Raw genomic sequence first — 19,481 nt, 5'->3', positions numbered from 1 at the left:
CTGTCACATTTGCCATGCAAAAACAGTGCAAAGTTTAACATGCACGCTTTGTGTGTGTGTCCGCTGTGTGTGTGTCTGTGTGTGTGCGTAAACCTTGCAACGACATTGTATGTGACTCATCATTGCAGAAAGGCTTGAATTAATTTCACAACAAATACATCAAATGATCATTGGCAAAGTTCTTACTGTAGCATGTCTCAAACGTTACATGCTATCTGCTTCCTTCATGTCTGTCACTGTGCTGTTTATCTGACGCAGCTGGAGATGGAGGCACACTCTGACAGGCATGTGGGTATGGTGGGCAGAGAGAACTTAAAAGCACAAGCCACAAAATCAGCTACACAGCAGAAAATTCCAATATTCAGAATGGTATAACATACAATCTGATGGGTGTTTTGAGCTGAAACTTTGCAGACACATTCTGGAGACACAAAAGAGTTATCTTAAATCTTGAAAAAGGGGTAAAATAGGTGCCCTTTATTTGATAATATATTACTCACTCTCCTGAATGTCTCTCACAAATATAGCTTCATATGAATGAGTGTGTATGGGTGTTTCCAAGTACTGTGTTGCAGCTAGAAGGTCATCCACCACTGCATTTAGGAAGGTATTTCTTAGTAGTAAGGTGAAATGTTTTGTGACTATGCAGTATCTGAATCTACGTTCGGAAGTTACTCAGCACAGATCTTAAAAACTTGGATCGCATGTGGATTTTGGCTTACATGTGTGCATCATATTTTGGGGACCTGAAATATTGAAACCCTGGCTCTGTAGAAATGACATAAATATGATCTGTTCTGGATTAATCAGTGTTTGTTTTGTGCAGCACCTGCGAGGTCTGGCTCAGAGGAGACGCTCGGCACCAAACCTAGTGCTGGGAAAGGCTTTGGGAATGTCTTGGAGCCCAATAAGGTAAGAATGAGGCTATATTTTAGCTAAAATATGCTGTAAAATATAATAAAAAATAGTAGTATAATAGAAGATGAATGTTACATAGAATAAATCAGTTGTTTGTAGGTATATAGAAAAACACTTGCTGTTTTTGAGGTGAGATACAGGTTAGTTTGGGGACAGGTTGGGTTAAGGGGTGTTGGGTCAACGGAGTGATTTACAGAGTAAATAATTTATAATAAAATTCATTCATTCATTCATTTTCTTTCGACTTAAACCCTTATTTATCAGGGGTCACCACAGCAGAATGAACCGTCAATTATTCCAGTATAAGTTTTACGCAGCGGATGCCCTTCCGGCCACAACCCTGTACTAACACCTCACATTCACACACTTCTTCACACATTCATTCACACACTATTTATTTTATATGAAATTATGAGTTAAATATTCACTACCTGACAAAAGTGTTGTCGTTGATCCCAGTTGTAAGAGCAACAAATAATAACTTGACTTAGTTGATCATTTGGAAAAGTGGCAGAAGGTAGATTTTCATCTGTTGAATTGCATCCCAATCATCACAAAGGGCCCGTTTCTACTGAGTGGTATGGAACAGTACGTTTTTATGCCGTTTTTTCGGCACCCTTTCTAAAGGGTACCAAAACACGAGAAAGAGCACCAAAAGGCGGAGCTAGATGCGCAGCTGAACGCTATTGGTTTACAGAGATCTGTCATTAGTATCATACAAACTTCTTGAGCTCATGATAATAATGTGCGCATGATTATTGACATGCTTTTGAAACCCGATCCTGTCAGAAACTGACAAACGCGAGAGTGACACGCGAAGAAGGGTTGTTGTTTTGAACCCAATTAAGGACTAAATGTCTGCTGTGTGTAGTTTTTCTGTAAGTGGTAACATATCAGAGACTGTAGGGGTCTGTATGTGTTGACAGCCTGATGTATCAAGACATGTGTGCTGCCCATTACATTATAACCCACAGGACAGGCCAAATTCTTCAGTAGGATAGCGCTCCTTCTCATACTTCAGCCTCCACATCAAAGTTCCTGAAAGCTGAGAAGGTCAAGGTGCTCCAGGATTGGCAGCCCAGTCACCAGACATGAACATTATTGAGGATGTCTGGGGTAAGATAAAGGAGGAGAATACAAAGAATCTTGATGAACTCTTAAAGCCCTGCAAGAACACTTTCTTTGCCATTCCAGATGACTTTATTAATAAGTTATTTGAGTCATTGCAGAGATGTATTGATGCAGTCCTCCAAACTCATGGAAGTCTTACACAATATTAACTCTTTTCCCACTGCAGCATGACTTTATATTCTATACAGGACATTATTTCTGTTAAATGACAAGACTTTTGTCTAAGCAAAGTCAGACCTTACTGTCCTAATTAAATAATAAACAATTAAGGCATGATCTTATTTTATTTTAGTAAAATAAACGTAATCTAGGGGCCTTTACTTTGAAAAGCCACTTCTGATACCAAATGATCAACTAGAAGGCAAGTTATTATTTGTTGTTCCTAAAAGGCGACAATACTTTTGTCAGTTAGTGTATATACAGTGCATGCGGAAAATATTCATAGCGCTTCACTTTTTCCACATTTTTACGTTATTATGTTACAGCTTTATTGCAAAGTGGATTAAATTCATGTATTTACTCAAAATTCTACACACAATACCCCATAAAGAAAATGTGAAAAAAGATTTTTTTAAATTGTTGCAAATTTATTAAAAATAAAAAACTTGAAAAATCACATGTCCATAAGTATTCACAGCCTTTGCCATGAAGCTCTAAATTGAGCTCAGGTACATTCTGTTTTAACAGATCATTCTTGAGATGTTTTAGCAGCTTATTTGGAGTTCACCTGTGGTAAATTCAGATGATTGGACATGATTTAAGAAAGCATACACCTGTCTATATAAGATCCCAGGGTTGACTGTGCATGTCAAAGCACAAACAAGGTACGAAGACAAAGGAATTGTCTGTAGAACTCCGAGACAGGATTGTCTCGAGGCACAAGGCTGGGGAAGGTTACAGAAAAATGTCTGCCGCTCTGAAAGTTCCAATGGGAACACTGGCCTCCATCATCTGTAAGTGGAAGATGTTTGGAACCACCAAGACTTTTCTTAGATCTGGCTGGCCATCTAAGCTGAGTGATCGGGGGAGAAGGGCCTTAGATGGGGAGGTGATCTATAACCCGATGGTTCACTCTGTCTGAGCTCCAGCGTTCTTCTGTGGAGAGAGGAGAACCTTACAGAAGGACAACCTTCTGTGCAACAATCCACCAATCAGGCCTGTATGGTAGAGGGGTCAGACGGAAGCCACTCCTCACCTGGAATTTGCCAAAAGGCATCTGAAGGACTCTCAGACCATAAGAAACAAAATTCTCTGGTCTGATAAGATTAAAATTGAACTCTTTGGAGTGAATGCCAGGTGTTACGTTAGGAGAAATCCAGGCACCGCTCATCACCAGGCTAGAACCATCCCTACAGTGAAGCATGGTGGTGGCAGCATCATGCTGTGGGGATGTTTTTTAGCAGCAGGAACTGGAAGACTAGTCAGGATAGAGGGAAAGATGAATGCAGCAATGTACAGAGACATCCTCTGTACAAGTTTCCAATGAAAACCTGCTTCAGAGTGCTTTTGACCTCAGACTGGGGCGACGGTTCATCTTCCAGGAGGACAATGACCCAAAGCACACTGCCAAAATATCAGTGGAGTGGCTTCACAACAACTCGGTAAATGTCCTTGAGTGGCTCAGCCAGAACCCAGACCTAAATCCCATTTAAACATCTCTGGAGAGATCTGAAAATGGCTGTACACCATCACTTCCCATCCAACCTGATAGAGCTTGCAAGGTACTGAAAAGAATTTAAGTATGAATACTTTCAAGATGCACTGTATATAAATTTTCTCCATGACTTGTTGGACTTGTTAGATATTTTCAATAAATAGTGGCGTCACACCAAAAGACAACAAAACATACTTTTAAAGCAGTTCCAAAAAAGATAAATATGTGAAAAAAAATTCTGAGACAAAATCTTACCATATGCACCTCATGGGCTTCAATCACATGATCTTGAATGGGGTTTTTCTACTAATTAAAGTTTTCAGTGAAATTGCTGATTTATAATTAGCATTTAGTGTCACACCCCAGAGCACATGGTTTTCAGTGACAAAATGCATTAAGTTCATATGTTTTTAGAAATGTATGGATAATTTTTTTTTCCAAAACTGACCATTTACTAAAATAGCCGCTTGTAATATTAGACCTGAGGTATTTAATAATGATTTTACAATTTGTATGATTTATAAGAGTTGTGATTTATTGAACTATGCTTGCGAAAGTCACACCACAGGACAGTTTTGAGGTTTGGCTCAAAAAAAAAAAAGTATAACAAGAGGTCCATTGAAGACAAATACATGTACTTTACAACTATGTACTGACATGTACTTTGTTGACAGTATTAATTATTGTAATTTTTATCAAGTGTGACAGAAAAACGCAACAATCACATCAAAAACCTACATACAAAAATTCAGATACCCACAATATTTCTCACAACATCAAATTTATTCACTATAGTTTAGAAAATAGCAATAAAATACTATCATTTTTAAAGTAAAGTTGTTGAATTTAAGGCAACGGCTTTTAGTGAAGTAATTAACTGCGATTTACAGTGTCTCTCTGATGCAAACCAGAATCAGTATTTTTAGGGTTCTATTTTAATGATCTAGGCGCAAAGTCTACAGCGCAGGGCTCAAAAGCATTAAGTGCGTGTCCGAATCCACTTTTGCTATTTTAAGGACCGTTCTGCGCCCTGGCGCATGGTGTAACAGGGTTGAGCTTATCAATGAGTTATGGGTGTGTTTTGAGAATAAATCAATCAGCATCTCATTTCCCATTCCCTTTAAGAGTCATGACCTCATTTCCTATTTACATGGCGGACTTTGTAAGTGGAATTCACTAACGAGAAAACAGTTAAACTGACCATCTGTTTAAAGAATGAGCCTCCTCCAATCGGCCTTTGCTTTCACTTTCACTTTCTCTCTTTTGTGGATAAGGAAACGTGTTGTACGCACAGACATCCTTTAGCCTACATAATAAATTTCACTTGTTAAGCGCAAAGATATGTTTCAAAACTATTTCTAAATTCAGTACTAAATTCCAGCAACAGAATAAATGAACAATAATAACCAAGTCTGGTCAAAAAGCTGAGTTATATCCAAACACACATGCTATGCTCCATATGGTCCAAAACCCGACAGGTGGACAAATCTAAGCTTGTTTTTATAAAAACAAATATAAATATGCATTTAATAAACACTACTACTAATAATAATAACATTATACAAAAGCAAATTGTCATGAATAAACTGAAAAAGCCCCCCGAGGTGAAGAAGACATTGAGAGAGTGGTTTTTATATTTATGTAGAAAATAATAATTTGTAAAATATTTTAATCCTTTAATTATTTTGTAATTCATTTGTAAAGACATTGTGAATTGCTGTACGTCCTGTGTGTTTTAAGCAATGTTTAAGCGAGGCGCACAACTAGCACTCTCTGCGCTGGACTTTACACCTGCTTTCAGCTGGTATATTGCACATCTATTGCATATTTTAGTTCCTCAAAATAGCAACGTGCCAACAATGCCTTAACACACCTCCTTTCTAGACCAGAACACCCATGAGTCCACAAAGTGGCGCAAATGCATTTGCTATTTAAACAACGTGGTGGAAAACGAGAAAATTAAGGTTGCGTTGGTCTGAAAATAGCAACACATCGGGGCAAACAGGTCCTGCACCTTATTGCGCCGGGTGTATGATAGGGCCTATAGACTCACTGTTGCAGCTTTTTCACTTCCGCTGGCTTTTAGTTCACTGTATAATTTTTTTAAAATACAAACAAATTAATAACATAAGGAATACAATAATGTTTATATACGTCAGTAACATATTTTTGGGTATAGGGGAGAGCCAGGATGAAAGTAATAAAGCGATTTTCTAGAAGTTCTGACAGCACTTGCTCTCCAGGCTATACCTACAAATTCAGCATGACCATTTACCGTCCATGATTGAGCTGCCAAATATCAGCTAATTTTGACATCGTGTCCCATTTTTACTATAGTAATATAAGTATATTTGTGACTCCAGAAACTGTGTGGCTCTCACAATTAGTTAATTTTCTTTTATTCAGATATTTATCTCACAATATTGTTCAGTGATATCTTACAAAGCACCTCTCACCTAAATCAACCACCCACTACTGGGTTTTCCCAGTTGTACACGTTGTTTTGGACACGTTATGTGTGGTCATATGTGTTGAGTTGGTGGTTTATAGTGTGAAATTGTGTGGTGTTCAGGGAAGAAGCTCAGTGTCAGGTGGCGGTGGAGCAGTGTCCGTTTGTGCTGGGACTGACCAATGAGGACTCAGAGCTGATCCTGGATGAATGTGCTCAGCTGACTGAAGGCCTGAAGACCAGAGAAAGACACCTGTTCCTAATCAGCGACGCACTGGTCATCGCCAAACTCAAGTGAGAACTGGAGATTCACTCACACAAATATGTGCACACACACACACACACACATACTCACACAGAGACACAAACATGCACACACACACACACTTGTACAGCTATCTTTATGGAGACTTCCATAGAAGTAATGATTTTTATACATAGACTGTATATTCTACACCAACTCTACTCCTATATTCTACTCCTTCTACTACATTTGAGGATAAGACTGACCAAAAATGTCCCCACATGTTTAAAATCCCTACTGAAAAAAACAGCTTAAACCAGCCCAGGCTGGTTGGCTCTTTTTAGCTGGTCAACCAGGCTGGTTTTAGAGGGGTTTTGGCCCCTCCAGCCTGAAAGTGGCCAAAACCCCTAAAACCAGGCTGGTCAACTAGCTAAAACCAGCCAACCGGCTCAGGCTGGTTTAAGCTGTTTTTTTCAGTAGGGATGTAGTGGATTTGGTATACTTGTGGGTACATTTGGTCTAGTCCCCACAAAATAAGGAATACAAGGTACACACACACACACACACACACACACACCAAATGCACACACACTCAAACACACAACCACACACACAAACCTACATGCACAGACACACTTAAACACACCAACCTAGATGCATACAAACACACTTTAACATGTACACCACAAATTCAGACACATGCGCATGAACATTTATATACACACATCAATCATCCACCTCAGCCAATTTGTGTCACACACTAAATCCTATACATGGAGTTGCTTTTATTTCTATGAAATGGGAATCACCCAGCAAACAGATTTGTGAAGGGGATTCCCCCAGAGACACCGTGAGGCTAAAATTACCAATTTGGCTGACACTATGACACTATATATATATATATATATATATATATATATATATATATATATATATATATATATATATATATATATATATATATATATATATATACAGTATATATATATATGAATTGTCCTGACCTAATGTGTAAATAATTATTGATGCACTTATTTTGTGTGTGTGTGTGTGTGTGTGTGTATATATATATATATATATATATATATATATATATATATATATATATATATATATATATATATAGTCAGAATTATTAGCCCCCTGTTTATTTTTTTCCCCAATTTCTGTTTAACGGAGAGAAGATTTCGTCAACACATTTCTAAACATAATAGTTTTAATAACTCATTTCTAATAACTGATTTATTTTTATCTTTGCCATGATGACAGTAAATAATATTTTACGAGATATTTTTCAAGACATTTCTACAGCTTAAAGTGACATTTAAAGGCTTAACTAGGTTAATTTGGTTAACTAGGCAGGTTAGGGTAATTAGGCAAGTTATTGTATAACGATGGTTTGTTCTGTAGACTATCAACAAAAGTTAGCTTAAAGGGGCTAATAATTTTGATCTTAAAATGGATTTAAAAAAATAAAAAACTGCTTTTATTCTATATGAAATACAACAAATAAGACTTTCTCCAGAAGAAAAAAAATTATCAGACATACTGTGAAAATTTCCTTGCTCTGTTAAACATCATTTGGGAAATATTTTTAAAAAAGAATGAAAAATTCAAAGGGGGGGCTAATATATATATACTAATATACATATTTAGGTCCATAAATATTTGGACATTGACACAATTCTAACATTTTTGGCCCTATACACCAACGCAGTAGATTTGAAATGAAATTCAAGCTTTAATTTGAGGGTATTTACATATATATGCAGTGGCGCAGTGGGTAGCACGTTCACCTCACAGCAAGAAGGTCACTGGTTCGAGCCTTGGCTGGGTCAGTTGGTGATTCTGTGTGGAGTTTGCATGTTCTCCTCGTGTTTGAGTGGGTTTCCTCTGGGTGCTCCAGTTTCCCCCACAAGTCCAAAGACATGCGGTACAGGTGAATTGGGTATGCAAAAATTGACCATAGTAAATGAGTATGTGTGTGTTTCCTAGTGATGGGTTGTGGCTGGAAGGGCATCCGCTGCGTAAAACATATGTTCATTCTGCTGTGGGACCCCAGATTAATAAAGGGACTGAGCAAAAAGAAAATGAATGAATGAATTAAAATGTACATCAATACACATGCCAGAAGCTATGTTTTTTGCGGTTTTTGTTTTCGCGAATCCACCAGAGGACGACGTGTACGCTTTTTCGGATCTCAGATTTCTCTCGTGAGTGCCATTTGCAACTGCTGTTCTGACGTAAATCCACTGTCGACTGACTGACTGACTGACTGACTGACCCACCCTCCGCCTTCCCTAAACCCAACCGACAGTGTTTTCAAAAACAATTAAAAAAAAGAAAAGCCCTTGCCTGATTTTTACCACATTTTCAGACCAAACTGGTAACAGCAGAAAAGCCGTCCATATGGAAGTAAGCGGTCAGCTGGTAAGCGTGAAAAGGAATGGCATCACACCGCCCCATAGTGTTAGTTTTAAAGACGAAATGCAGCCATACATACTTCTGGCTACATAATTCGTGATCTCTAGATATGTATATAGTGCTACATTTTCAGAATGTGCCTAGGAACTAGAAAATCATCATTTATATCATTTGTATTATTGTTATAAAGATATAAGATATATTTTACCATTTGTATCACCACACAAGCCACCAGCAAGCACATAGTTGTCTTTTGTAAACTTAGCGATAATTATCTGCAGTTTAATCTGAGATGGTTTGATTATATCCCTCCCGCACACATAGCTGTTTTTGTATTGACTGCTTATTTCTCCATTGACCCGCTGTTTGTTCTTGATGTGATAGAGAGTGGACGGCACGCTCGGATGGTTCTACCACTCAGCCATCACCCATGTAAACTCCCATTTAAGATCTCAGAAAGTCAATAATCTCAGCTGCAGTCGGCGAAGTGACAAATCAAATACTCCAGCGAGTTTTAATGGTCAAAAAGAGTGACCAACATAAACACTAGAAGCTCCTTTAATCTGAGGAAAACTGTTGCTGTTATATAACGCAGGACCCAGGGTGACACTTATGCAATACCCTTTGCTTGAAATCTATCAGAGGTGCTGAGGCGCAAAACAACACATAAACGTCTTCAATTGTAGCTTCAGCAAGAGACACAATGCACACATGGCTGAGGGGCTTTGGTTTATAGTTTTCATGAGGCTTATAAACAGCATCCATTTATCCAAAAGACATAAATAAGTCACAGTAATAGCAGAATTAAGCTACTTCCTTTTTGTAGCATATTTTCTCCCTGAATAGCATCTACAATAAATGCTGTTGGTTGACATATTGACTTTTCGGCAGATGTTATACGGCATATGCATATTGTGCAGCAAAGTATAAGTAATTAATGACTGCTGGACTATATGATTTGATCAATGGTGATGGTCATCACATCAGGGTTAAAGGTCCTGTTGGGGGAAAACACCATTTTAGATTTTTTTCTTCTTGTATTATAGTATAGCGAAATTATTATAATTTTAAAAAATAAATTATAGTATTTTCACAAACACTATTAACTATATCAGTATTAACTGGTCAGCACTAGAACATGAACAGCAAAGAACCAGCGAATATCATTCTAAACCAACTCATGACCAGCAAGAACTTATATAAGCCAGCATCAAAATCAACACAGGCTCATTCTCAAAACGTAGCCCTATATACGTTTCTGGAGATCACGAATTATGTAGCCAGAAGAACATATGATTGCATTTTGTTTTTGAAACATACGCTATGGGCCGGAATGATGCTGTTCCTTTTAGTGCTTACCAGCTGACTGCTCACCTCCATTTGGACGGCTTTCACGCTGTTACCAGTTTGTCCAGTTAGCTTGCCATGTACATCGGTGGACTTGAGACACAGAGGAGTTGGCCACGGTGAAGAGGTTTGAGTCCGCGAAGAACAGTTCCAGAAAGCGGGTAAGACAAAAACAGAAGCCAAAAAATAAAGTAAACAAGTAAATAACAGGGCGAGAATATGGTAAAATCTGAAAACGTGGTAAAAATCAGATCAGGTGAAGGCTTTTCTTTTTCTGCATTGCTTTTGAAAACGCTGTCAGTTGGGTTTAGGGAAGTGGGTGGTTGGGTCAATCAGTGCTTTTGAAAACACTATTGGTTGGGTTTAGGAAAGGATGAGGGTGGGTCAGTCAATCGGTAAGTCAGTCAGTCATTCAGTGAGCCAGCTAGTCAGTCGACAGCGGCCTCCGGTGGATTTACGTAAAAACAGCAGACACAAATGGCATTCGCCATCGAGATCTGAAAAAGCATACACAGCAGCCTCTGGTGGATTCGCGAAAACAAAACTGCAAAATAACCTAGCTCCTGGGACGTATTTACCACTCTCCAGAAATGTATATAAAGGTATGTTTTCAGAATGAGCCTTATCAGCATATGAGTTGTTGATGTGACATTGCATTTTCACTGTTTCACATGATAAAACTGTATAAAATTAGTATTGTCATCTTTTAAAATGCAAAAAAAAAAATGCATTATCGTTTAAAGGAGACCTTATGCCCATTTTTACAAGATGTAAAATAAGTCTCTGATGTCACTAGAGAGTGTGTATGAAATTTCAGCTCAAAATACCACACAAATAATGTTTTATAACTTTTTGAAACTGCCCCTTTTAGGCTTTGATCCTAATAGCATCATTTATGGAATAAAATCACTGTCATAAATATTTCTTGCGTAAATAAAATTCACGCATCCGTAATTGTAAAATCATAAAGGAAAACGAAGCGTACTCGTAATTTTACGAGGGTACAATTTCAAAATCTGCGATTAGAACAGACACAGATACGACATTTTCTTTGTCTGTTTGTATATGACTGATAATTTTACGATGGGTGTACTTTACAAACACGAATTACAGTTTCACCACGGACACGAAGTCCTGATTACGAGTACGAATCAAACAGTGACACTTCACTGCCAAAATTACGTCACCGCTGTCACAGGCATTAATAAACAAGCGAGAGTCATCGATCACAACGGCGCGCCTGCCGGACGTTCGAGCTCACACACACCGTCTCAGGTAAGATTTCTGTTATTCCCTCTTTGAGAAATGTCCGTCATGAGCTGTAATAAAGGTTGAGACTTAATGAGATCCATTTTCGCTGTGTTTCTTGGACATTTTACAGAATCAAAATTAAGAACGGGCCGAGGATAGAGAGCTAGCATAATGTCAGTTAACGTTACAGGCAGCGAGCGCAAAGTCTCTCAGTGAATCACTTAACTATAATATGACATCTGTAATTCGTGTTTGTAAAGTACACCCATCGTAAAATTATCAGTCATATACAAACAGACAAAGAAAATGTCGTATCTGTGTCTGTTCTAATCGCAGATTTTGAAATTGTACCCTCGTAAAATTACGAGTACGCTTCGTTTTCCTTTACAATTTTACAATTACGGATGCGTGAATTTTATTTACGCACGAAATATTTATGACAGTGATTTTATTCCATACCATTTTGGTGACTGTCGCTTTAAATTCAAATGAGATTGTGCTCTTTTCAAAAGAGGGCAGAGCTACAAATTCCTATGTGTCAGAAGATTCAAAAACAAAACTCACGTCCTATGCTAATGAGGGAGAGACTGTCACTAATGGGCGGGGCTTTCCCCCTCTGATGACGCATACAAACAGAGAATGTCAATCAAAGCGTTTCTGCAGATTGTTTTTATCAATTGTGATTATAAAAAATAGAATTAATTGATTCTTTACTATTAGAAGCTGGTTATTTTCACAGACTGTTGCCACACAACTGTGTTTAATCCCCTTATAAAAGTGATTTTTGCATAACAGGTCCCCCTTTAAAAGCTGAATGATTTTTTTTATCCACCATTTTGCCATCAAATAAAAAAGTTGTATTAGCAACATGCTACTGCAAACAGCAGCTTGCAACGCTTGCCACTCCTTCTTCCCAAGGCTGGTGTCACGATCACCAGCGATCGTAATTCCTTAGATCGCTGGAATTCACTCAACCGCTTATGGACTACAAATCCGCCATTATTGGAGTACATTTTCATACATGCACTCCGCTCACACACACATGCTTCCTCATTCGGACTGATTACACACGCACCACCGGAGGATTGTCAAAGACTGATTACACACACTACTTGAGCAACACACACACTCACTCCCATCGCCGAGTCTTGTTTACATCCTATGACATTACAATGCGTTTCCTTCGTCTTGTTTTGCCGTGTATTTACCCTCGCCTTGTTATTCTGTTTATCCCTGCCTGCTGCCAGCCTTGTGACCTCCTGCCTGTTATTGTGACTACGATTCTGGATTGCCTTCATGCACCTGTTTGCACGTGTTAAACATTGCTTGCCTGACTGCCTCAATAAACCTGCATTTGGATCCTAACTCTGTTGTCAGTGTCACAATCCCCGGGTTACAGCTAAAAAAACTGGCCCTTGCATTTTGGGACAGAGCAGCCCACTACATTCCATCCAAATGCTACCCATCCGTGCACGCCCTTGAAAATGTTTACCAACTCCCATTCTATAAAAGCACAAAAGACATATATAGAAAATAATGAGAGTTGACAAATTAAAAACAAAAAAAAATTTGTCTATCCACTATCTAAAATCCACACTAGAAGTCTATCTTGTGTGTGCCTGTGTGTTTTGAGGGAGCCTATATTAAATAATGAACATAACAAAACTGCCTGCTTATGCACACAGTTAACGTTGATTAACAAAATAAAGATAAATAATTAAAGCAATGTGTCAGAGACCCTTAAAAATGTTTAACTCAACAATGAAACATCAAACACAGCTTAAAGATTGTACATAGTCAATCAAATGAATTTAAACAATTAAAAAATGCAAAAAATATTTGTTTGGGCCCGAACTACAAAACTAAACGTAAAAAAAAAATAGTATTAGTTTTGCTTAAGTTGCAAACTAATTGGTCATGTATAAATATCAATATAACCATATTGTATAGATATTATTGTAACTATTTAGGCCTACGTCATGCTGACGATCAAAAACAAAATGTCATGATATCACAGGCGATTGTCCTATGACAGAGTGCTTCTTAAAAGACATGAATGACACTCCTTATAGAGCTTGAGAAGCATACATTATGATATATATATATATATAATGTGTAAAATAAAGAGTTGCATGTTAAAGAAACAGCATAGGAGGAAGTTGCCATGAGCCTTGGTGCAGATGAAAAGTAAAAAAAAAAGTATATTTATATAGACAGATAGGTAACTAGATAAAAAAGACAGGAATATATTCAACCCAGGCTCATTCTGAGAACGTAGTCCCGTGGACATTTCTGGAGACCGCGAAAAACGTCCCGGGAGGTACGTATTTTTGCAGTTTTTGTTTTTGCGAATCCGCGAGAGGCCGCTGTGCGCGCTTTTTCCTGCGCCGTTCTCGTGTAAAGGCCGCTAGAGGCCGCTGTCGAACGACCTTCCTGCCTGTCATCTGCCTGGATGACAGAATGATTGACCGTGCGACTGGCCAATCGGCTGACCCACCCTCCTCTGTCCCTAAACTCAACCAACGACGATTCACAAAAGCCGTCCAGAAAAAGAAAAGCCCTCGTCTGATTTTTACCACGTTTTCAGATTTTGACCACATTCTCACACTGTGATGAACTTGTTCGCTTCATTTTTTTGGATTTTGTTTTTGTTCTCTTACCTGATTTCTGGAACCGCTCTTCCCCAGACTCGAACCCGGTTGTCATCGTCGTGGTCAGCCCCTCTCTGCGCCTCGAGTCCGCCAAAGTACACGAAGAGCTAACCGGACAAACTGGTTGCAGCGGGAAAGCCCTCCACACGGAGGCGAGCGGCCGGCCGGCAAGCGCCGAAAGGAACGGCGTCACACCGCCCCGCAGCGTTCACTTAAAAAAATAAAATGCAGCCGTACGTACCTCCGGCTACGTATTTCGCAGTCTCCAGAAATGTCCCCGGGACTACGTTCTCAGAATGAGCCTGGGTTGAATATTTTGATCTGTGCAACAGTTGCCGATTCGCTGTGCTCTGCAGATGCAAAAGGCAAATGTCTGCTCGCTGCTTCTGCTCTCCATACGCGCGCGTTGGGTGAGAAACAGGCCTGACTCTCGACTATTTTGACAAATACACACTGACGTTGCACGCTTACACAGAGCCCAAAACGGAAGTTTGTGATTGGGTCATCCCAAAGTCAATAAAGAAAAGAACCAATGGTCTACAGATTATGTCACATGGGCCGGTCTGTCCGAAAAATAAACATCTTACTTTTAGAGCGTCACAGATCACAGCATCGTCAATTAATTAGGCAGAAAAAAACGACAGTCTGCTAAGTGTTTTATGGGCTGATCAGATCATAAGAAGCCTGGCCCAAAAAGTACGTTGGCCCAGCGGGAAACTGCCCAGTCAGCCAGGTGGCCAGTCCACCCCTGCTTCTTCTGATTGGTCCACTGCTTTGGAATTGACATTGATGTGCAGTGCTGAATGTAAAAGTTGAAATCCGTTTTACTTGACATGACATCTTAAAAACAGAACACTCATCTGCACGGTGCTGCAAAACACACAAGACCAGAGATGTATAGTAACGAAGTAGAACTACTTCACTACTGTACTTAAGTACTAAAAGGCAGTATCTGTACTTTACTGGAGTATTGTTTTTTTCTCCTACTTCCACTTTTACTTAAGTACATATTTTCGATGAGTTTAATACTTTTACTCCGATAGATTTTTTATGAGCTGCATCGTTACTCGTTACTAGAGGTGTCAAAATGGTCGATATCGGTTCAGTAATAGATCATAACGGGTTATCACGTACTGACGTCATTTATCTCCTATGTGCGGTGTCGCAATACTATGGTGAAGGACGGAGGCGCGAGGGCGAGTGAAGGCGGCACAGCACACGAGCCGCTATTTCACTACTACAGAGAAATGTTGTGAGACTCCATCTCTGCCTCTCTCACTTTGGACATTTGACCCGCTGGCCTGTTTGTGAGGTAACTTTATAGATTACCTGTGATAACCGCGTATTATACATACATAGACTGTAACCGCGGCTGTCCTTCCCGCCATCAGTGAACAACGCTTTCATTTCTAAAGCCGATAGAAGCCCTTTCTGTTGAGAAGGTGAAGATAATAACCAATCAAAGGGGTGTAAGACCTCGCCTGTCAGCGTTTAAAAAGCAGGCAGGAGAATATTTACATTAGTTTATTTGCTATAAATGCTCATGCTGTCTTCTGTGCATGAGTTTTGTTTGATACATTCAGAAAGAGTGTTTTCTTTGAGCGGGTCAAATTAAGGGTACAGTTCATATATATTACTGCTGTATTAAAGGACACAATTTTATTACAAGTAACCATTTAACTGTCACACCAAGAAAAAAAACAATAGAATTTTTTTTTTTATTGCATTTCTTAACTCCTAATGTCGCTTGTTAACACAATCAATACATTTTCCCCCAACACATCCCATAATTTCTAAAATATCAGCCTCTACCAAATGGTTGAGATGTTGGTTTATAGTAAAAGTACCAGAATGAATAAATATACTATGAAAATATGAAGTTTAAGACCAATTTAATTAAAACATAATCAAAATGAAACATTTTTGAATACTAAATCATAGCCATAAGCCATAAAATATTTCAGATTTTCATTTAACACAGTAATATACACGTTTTCTTTTTTTACAATAAAATCAAAATCAAGTGAATTAGAACGTTCGTTTACAGCGTTTACAACCAGTAATTTGTGCTCCGAAAATGGGTTTCAATAGCGTTTTGAGTGGATTATGGACTGTTTTTGTGTTTTTGTGACACACAACTTTGAAAGGTGTGTGTTAAAGCTGTTATAATCTGTCAGATCTGTGGTTCAAGCGTGAGAGAAAAACAGTATTGTAAGTAATGTTTCTTTTCGTTCTGCTTAATGACGTGCCCCCAAAAAAGAGATTTAAAATAAACAAAACAATATGATGTCTTTTGACTGCTTTCTTTAATAACTACATTACACAATACTTGTACTTTTACTTTCAGTACTTGAGTAGTAAATTTTGAAATAAACTACTTGCAATACTTAAGTACAAAAAAATGTTAAATACTTTAGTACTTCCAGTTAAGTATGGTGCTTAAAGAGCACTTTTACTTCTACTCAAGTCACTTTTTGATAGAGTACTTGTACTTTTACTTAAGTCTGGGTCTCTAGTACTTTATACATCTCTGCACAAGACACAAACATAATGGTGACGCACATCCATTAAGCATGTGTTTACAAAGAGAAACTATGACAAAGTAGTGCATTGGAATGGAAAATCTGTGTGAATGGCCCCTAAATCTTAAAGAATTTACACCAAAAAAGAATTTTTGGTGTAAGCATTCTAAAACATAGAAGTTTAGATTTCTTAATAGACTTTCATTCAAGCCACAGTATTTATTCATATGTGTGTAGGCTTTGTATTAGAGTATGTCTTGGCCAATAATCAATATTAAAAACAATGGAATTTATCACAGTCAATTACACTACCTGAAAATAGTCTTGTTGATTATCCAAGTTTAAGGAACAACAAATAATAACTTGACTTCTAGTTGATCATCTGAAATCAGAAGTGCCTTATATGAAAAGCAAAGGCCTCTAGATTGCGGTTATTTTACCGAAATGAAAGGTCTGACTTTGCTTAGACAAAAGTCTTGTCACTTAACAGAAATAATGTTCAGTATAGAATATAAAGTCATGCTACAGTGGAAGAAGAATTAATATTGTGTTTGACTCCCATGAGCTTGGAGGACTGCATCCATACATCTCTGCAATGACTCAAATAACTTATTAATAAAGTCATCTGGAATGACAAAGAAAGCGTTCTTGCAGGACTCCCAGAGTTCATCAAGATTCTTTGGATTCATCTTCAATGCCTCCTCCTTCATCTTACCCCAGACATGCTCAATAATGTTCATATCTGGTGACTGGGCTGGCCAATCCTGGAGCACCTTGACCTTCTTTGCTTTCAGGAACTTTGACGTGGAGGCTGAAGTATGGGAAGGAGCGCTATCCTACTGAAGAATTTGCCTTCTCCTGTGATTTATAATGTAATGGGTAGCACGAATGTCTTGATAGGCTTCTGATGTTGCCATCTACTCTGCAGATCTCTCGTACACTCTTCACCCTTCTTGTTTCCTTCACCAAACTCGACTGATTTCTGTGGGAGTCTTGGCTCCATGCTGGTTCCAACAGGTCTTCTGCAGTATTTGTGATGATTGAGACGCAGTTCAACACATGATTCATCTGAAAAATCTACCTTCTGCCACTTTTCCAAATGATCAACTAGAAGTCAAGTTATTATTCGTTGCTCTTACAATTAGAATCGACAACAACACTTTTGTCAGGCAGTGTATGCTGCTAATAAAAAGTGCAGAAAAATGCATGGAGTTTGTGCTGTAGGCAAATAAACTGTCTCTTAAATTACACTGAAACTTCTGCTTATCTTTAAAACTTCTGCTAAATCATTTGACACAACAGATCTGACACAGAGGTGCTTTTGTTTGTGGTGACTAAATATGAGCCTAAAAGTCCCCCCAATTCCCCATTCAATATTACTACACATAAATAACATTCAGAAAGTTAAGAAATATTCATTTAAACCCCAATTTAGAGTTTTTTTAAAATGATTTTGTCTTTTTGTTTATGACTGGGTATAGTTATCAAAACAAAGACAGGTTATGATGCATTTGGCTATGTCAAGTTTTCATGATTTAACATGTCTTCTATTGTCACCATTTAAAATGACATTGTATTTGCATTTTGAAATGTAAAGGTGAAATGAAAGGTTTTTATTCGCATTTATTTCATAATCACATTGTTGCAACCCAGGCTCATTCTGAGAACGTAGTCCCGGGGACTTTTCTGGAGACCGCGAAATACGTAGCCGGGGGTACGTACGGCTGCATTTCATTTTTTTAAGCGAACGCTGCGGGGCGGTGTGACGCCGAGAGGGGCTGACCACGACGACGCCCGGGTTCGAGTTCGGGGAAGAGCGGTTCCGGAAATCAGGTAAGAAAACAAAAACAAAATCCAAAAAATGAAGCGAACAAGTTCGTCACAGGGTGAGAATGTGGTCAAAATCCGAAAACGTGGTAAAAATCAGACGAGGGCTTTTCTTTTTCTGGACGGCTTTTGTGAATCGTCGTTGGTTGGGTTTAGGAACGGAGGAGGGTGGGTCAGCCGATTGGCCGGTCGCACGGTCAATCATCCTGTCATCCAGGCAGACAGGCGGAAGGTCGTTCGACAGCGGCCTCTAGCGGGTTTACGCGAGAACGGCGTGGGGAAAAGTGCGCACAGCGGCCTCTCGCGGATTCGAGAAAACAAAAACTGCAAAAATACAGATGTTGTTACCTCCCGGGACGTATTTCGCGGTCTCCAGAAACGTCCCCGGGACTCCGTTGCAACTGACATTATTAATTATCATTGTTTTAACAGAAGGTATGAGATGCAGAATAACCAAACCAACAGTATCAGCTGTATACTTTGACATTTTACTTTACAAAACTCAACTTTGGAATTGCAAGCTTGACACCTTCCTTCACCCAAGTTTATTTATCTGCATTTGATCGTTAGGCTGTTCCTACACATTAGCCATATCGTAAAGCATAACAAGTTGGTATTTAACCTAGATTTCTGTTTCAGGTCAAATGCAAGCTACAGACTGAAACACAGGGTTGATTTAAAGGACCTGTGGGTGTGCGGCTTTGAAAATGACGAGGAGGAGGATGAAGATACAGATGTTGATCTCAGGACATCCATTGTGTTGGCCTGGTCTGCCTGCCTGTGCCTGGTGGCTTTCCGGTGAGCCTTTTTATTGTTGTTGATAACTTTTTAGAGCTTAGAGCTAAAACATAGAATAAACGCTATCACTTTACTTGAAGGGGGCTTTCGTAAGACTGTCATGAACATACAAAATCATGACATGACGTGTTGTGAATTTAAAGGTGATTTTAGGCATGTTTTAATTAAAAAAAATAAGTTAAATGGCATTCTTTCAATCATTTTCCTTCAGCTCAGTCCCTTATTTATCAGTTGCCACAGCAGAATGAACCATCAACTACTGCAG

General features: G+C 38.7%; 1 protein-coding gene across 1 annotated transcript; it reads left to right on the top strand.

The window, feature by feature from the left end:
• Positions 1-286: 286 nt before the first annotated feature.
• On the top strand, positions 287-19,220 carry LOC130247892 (rho GTPase-activating protein 20-like). The gene is made up of 4 exons (XM_056481381.1): positions 287-292; positions 827-912; positions 6,276-6,446; positions 19,058-19,220. Exons 1-4 carry the CDS (start codon positions 287-289, stop codon positions 19,218-19,220), a joined length of 426 nt encoding a protein of 141 aa, XP_056337356.1.
• Positions 19,221-19,481: the final 261 nt, after the last annotated feature.

Source organism: Danio aesculapii, chromosome 20 (assembly GCF_903798145.1).
Source record: "Danio aesculapii chromosome 20, fDanAes4.1, whole genome shotgun sequence".
Lineage (NCBI taxonomy): Eukaryota > Metazoa > Chordata > Actinopteri > Cypriniformes > Danionidae > Danio > Danio aesculapii.
The sequence above is the reverse complement of the archived record's forward strand: the minus strand, read 5'-3'. Positions and strand labels throughout refer to the sequence as shown.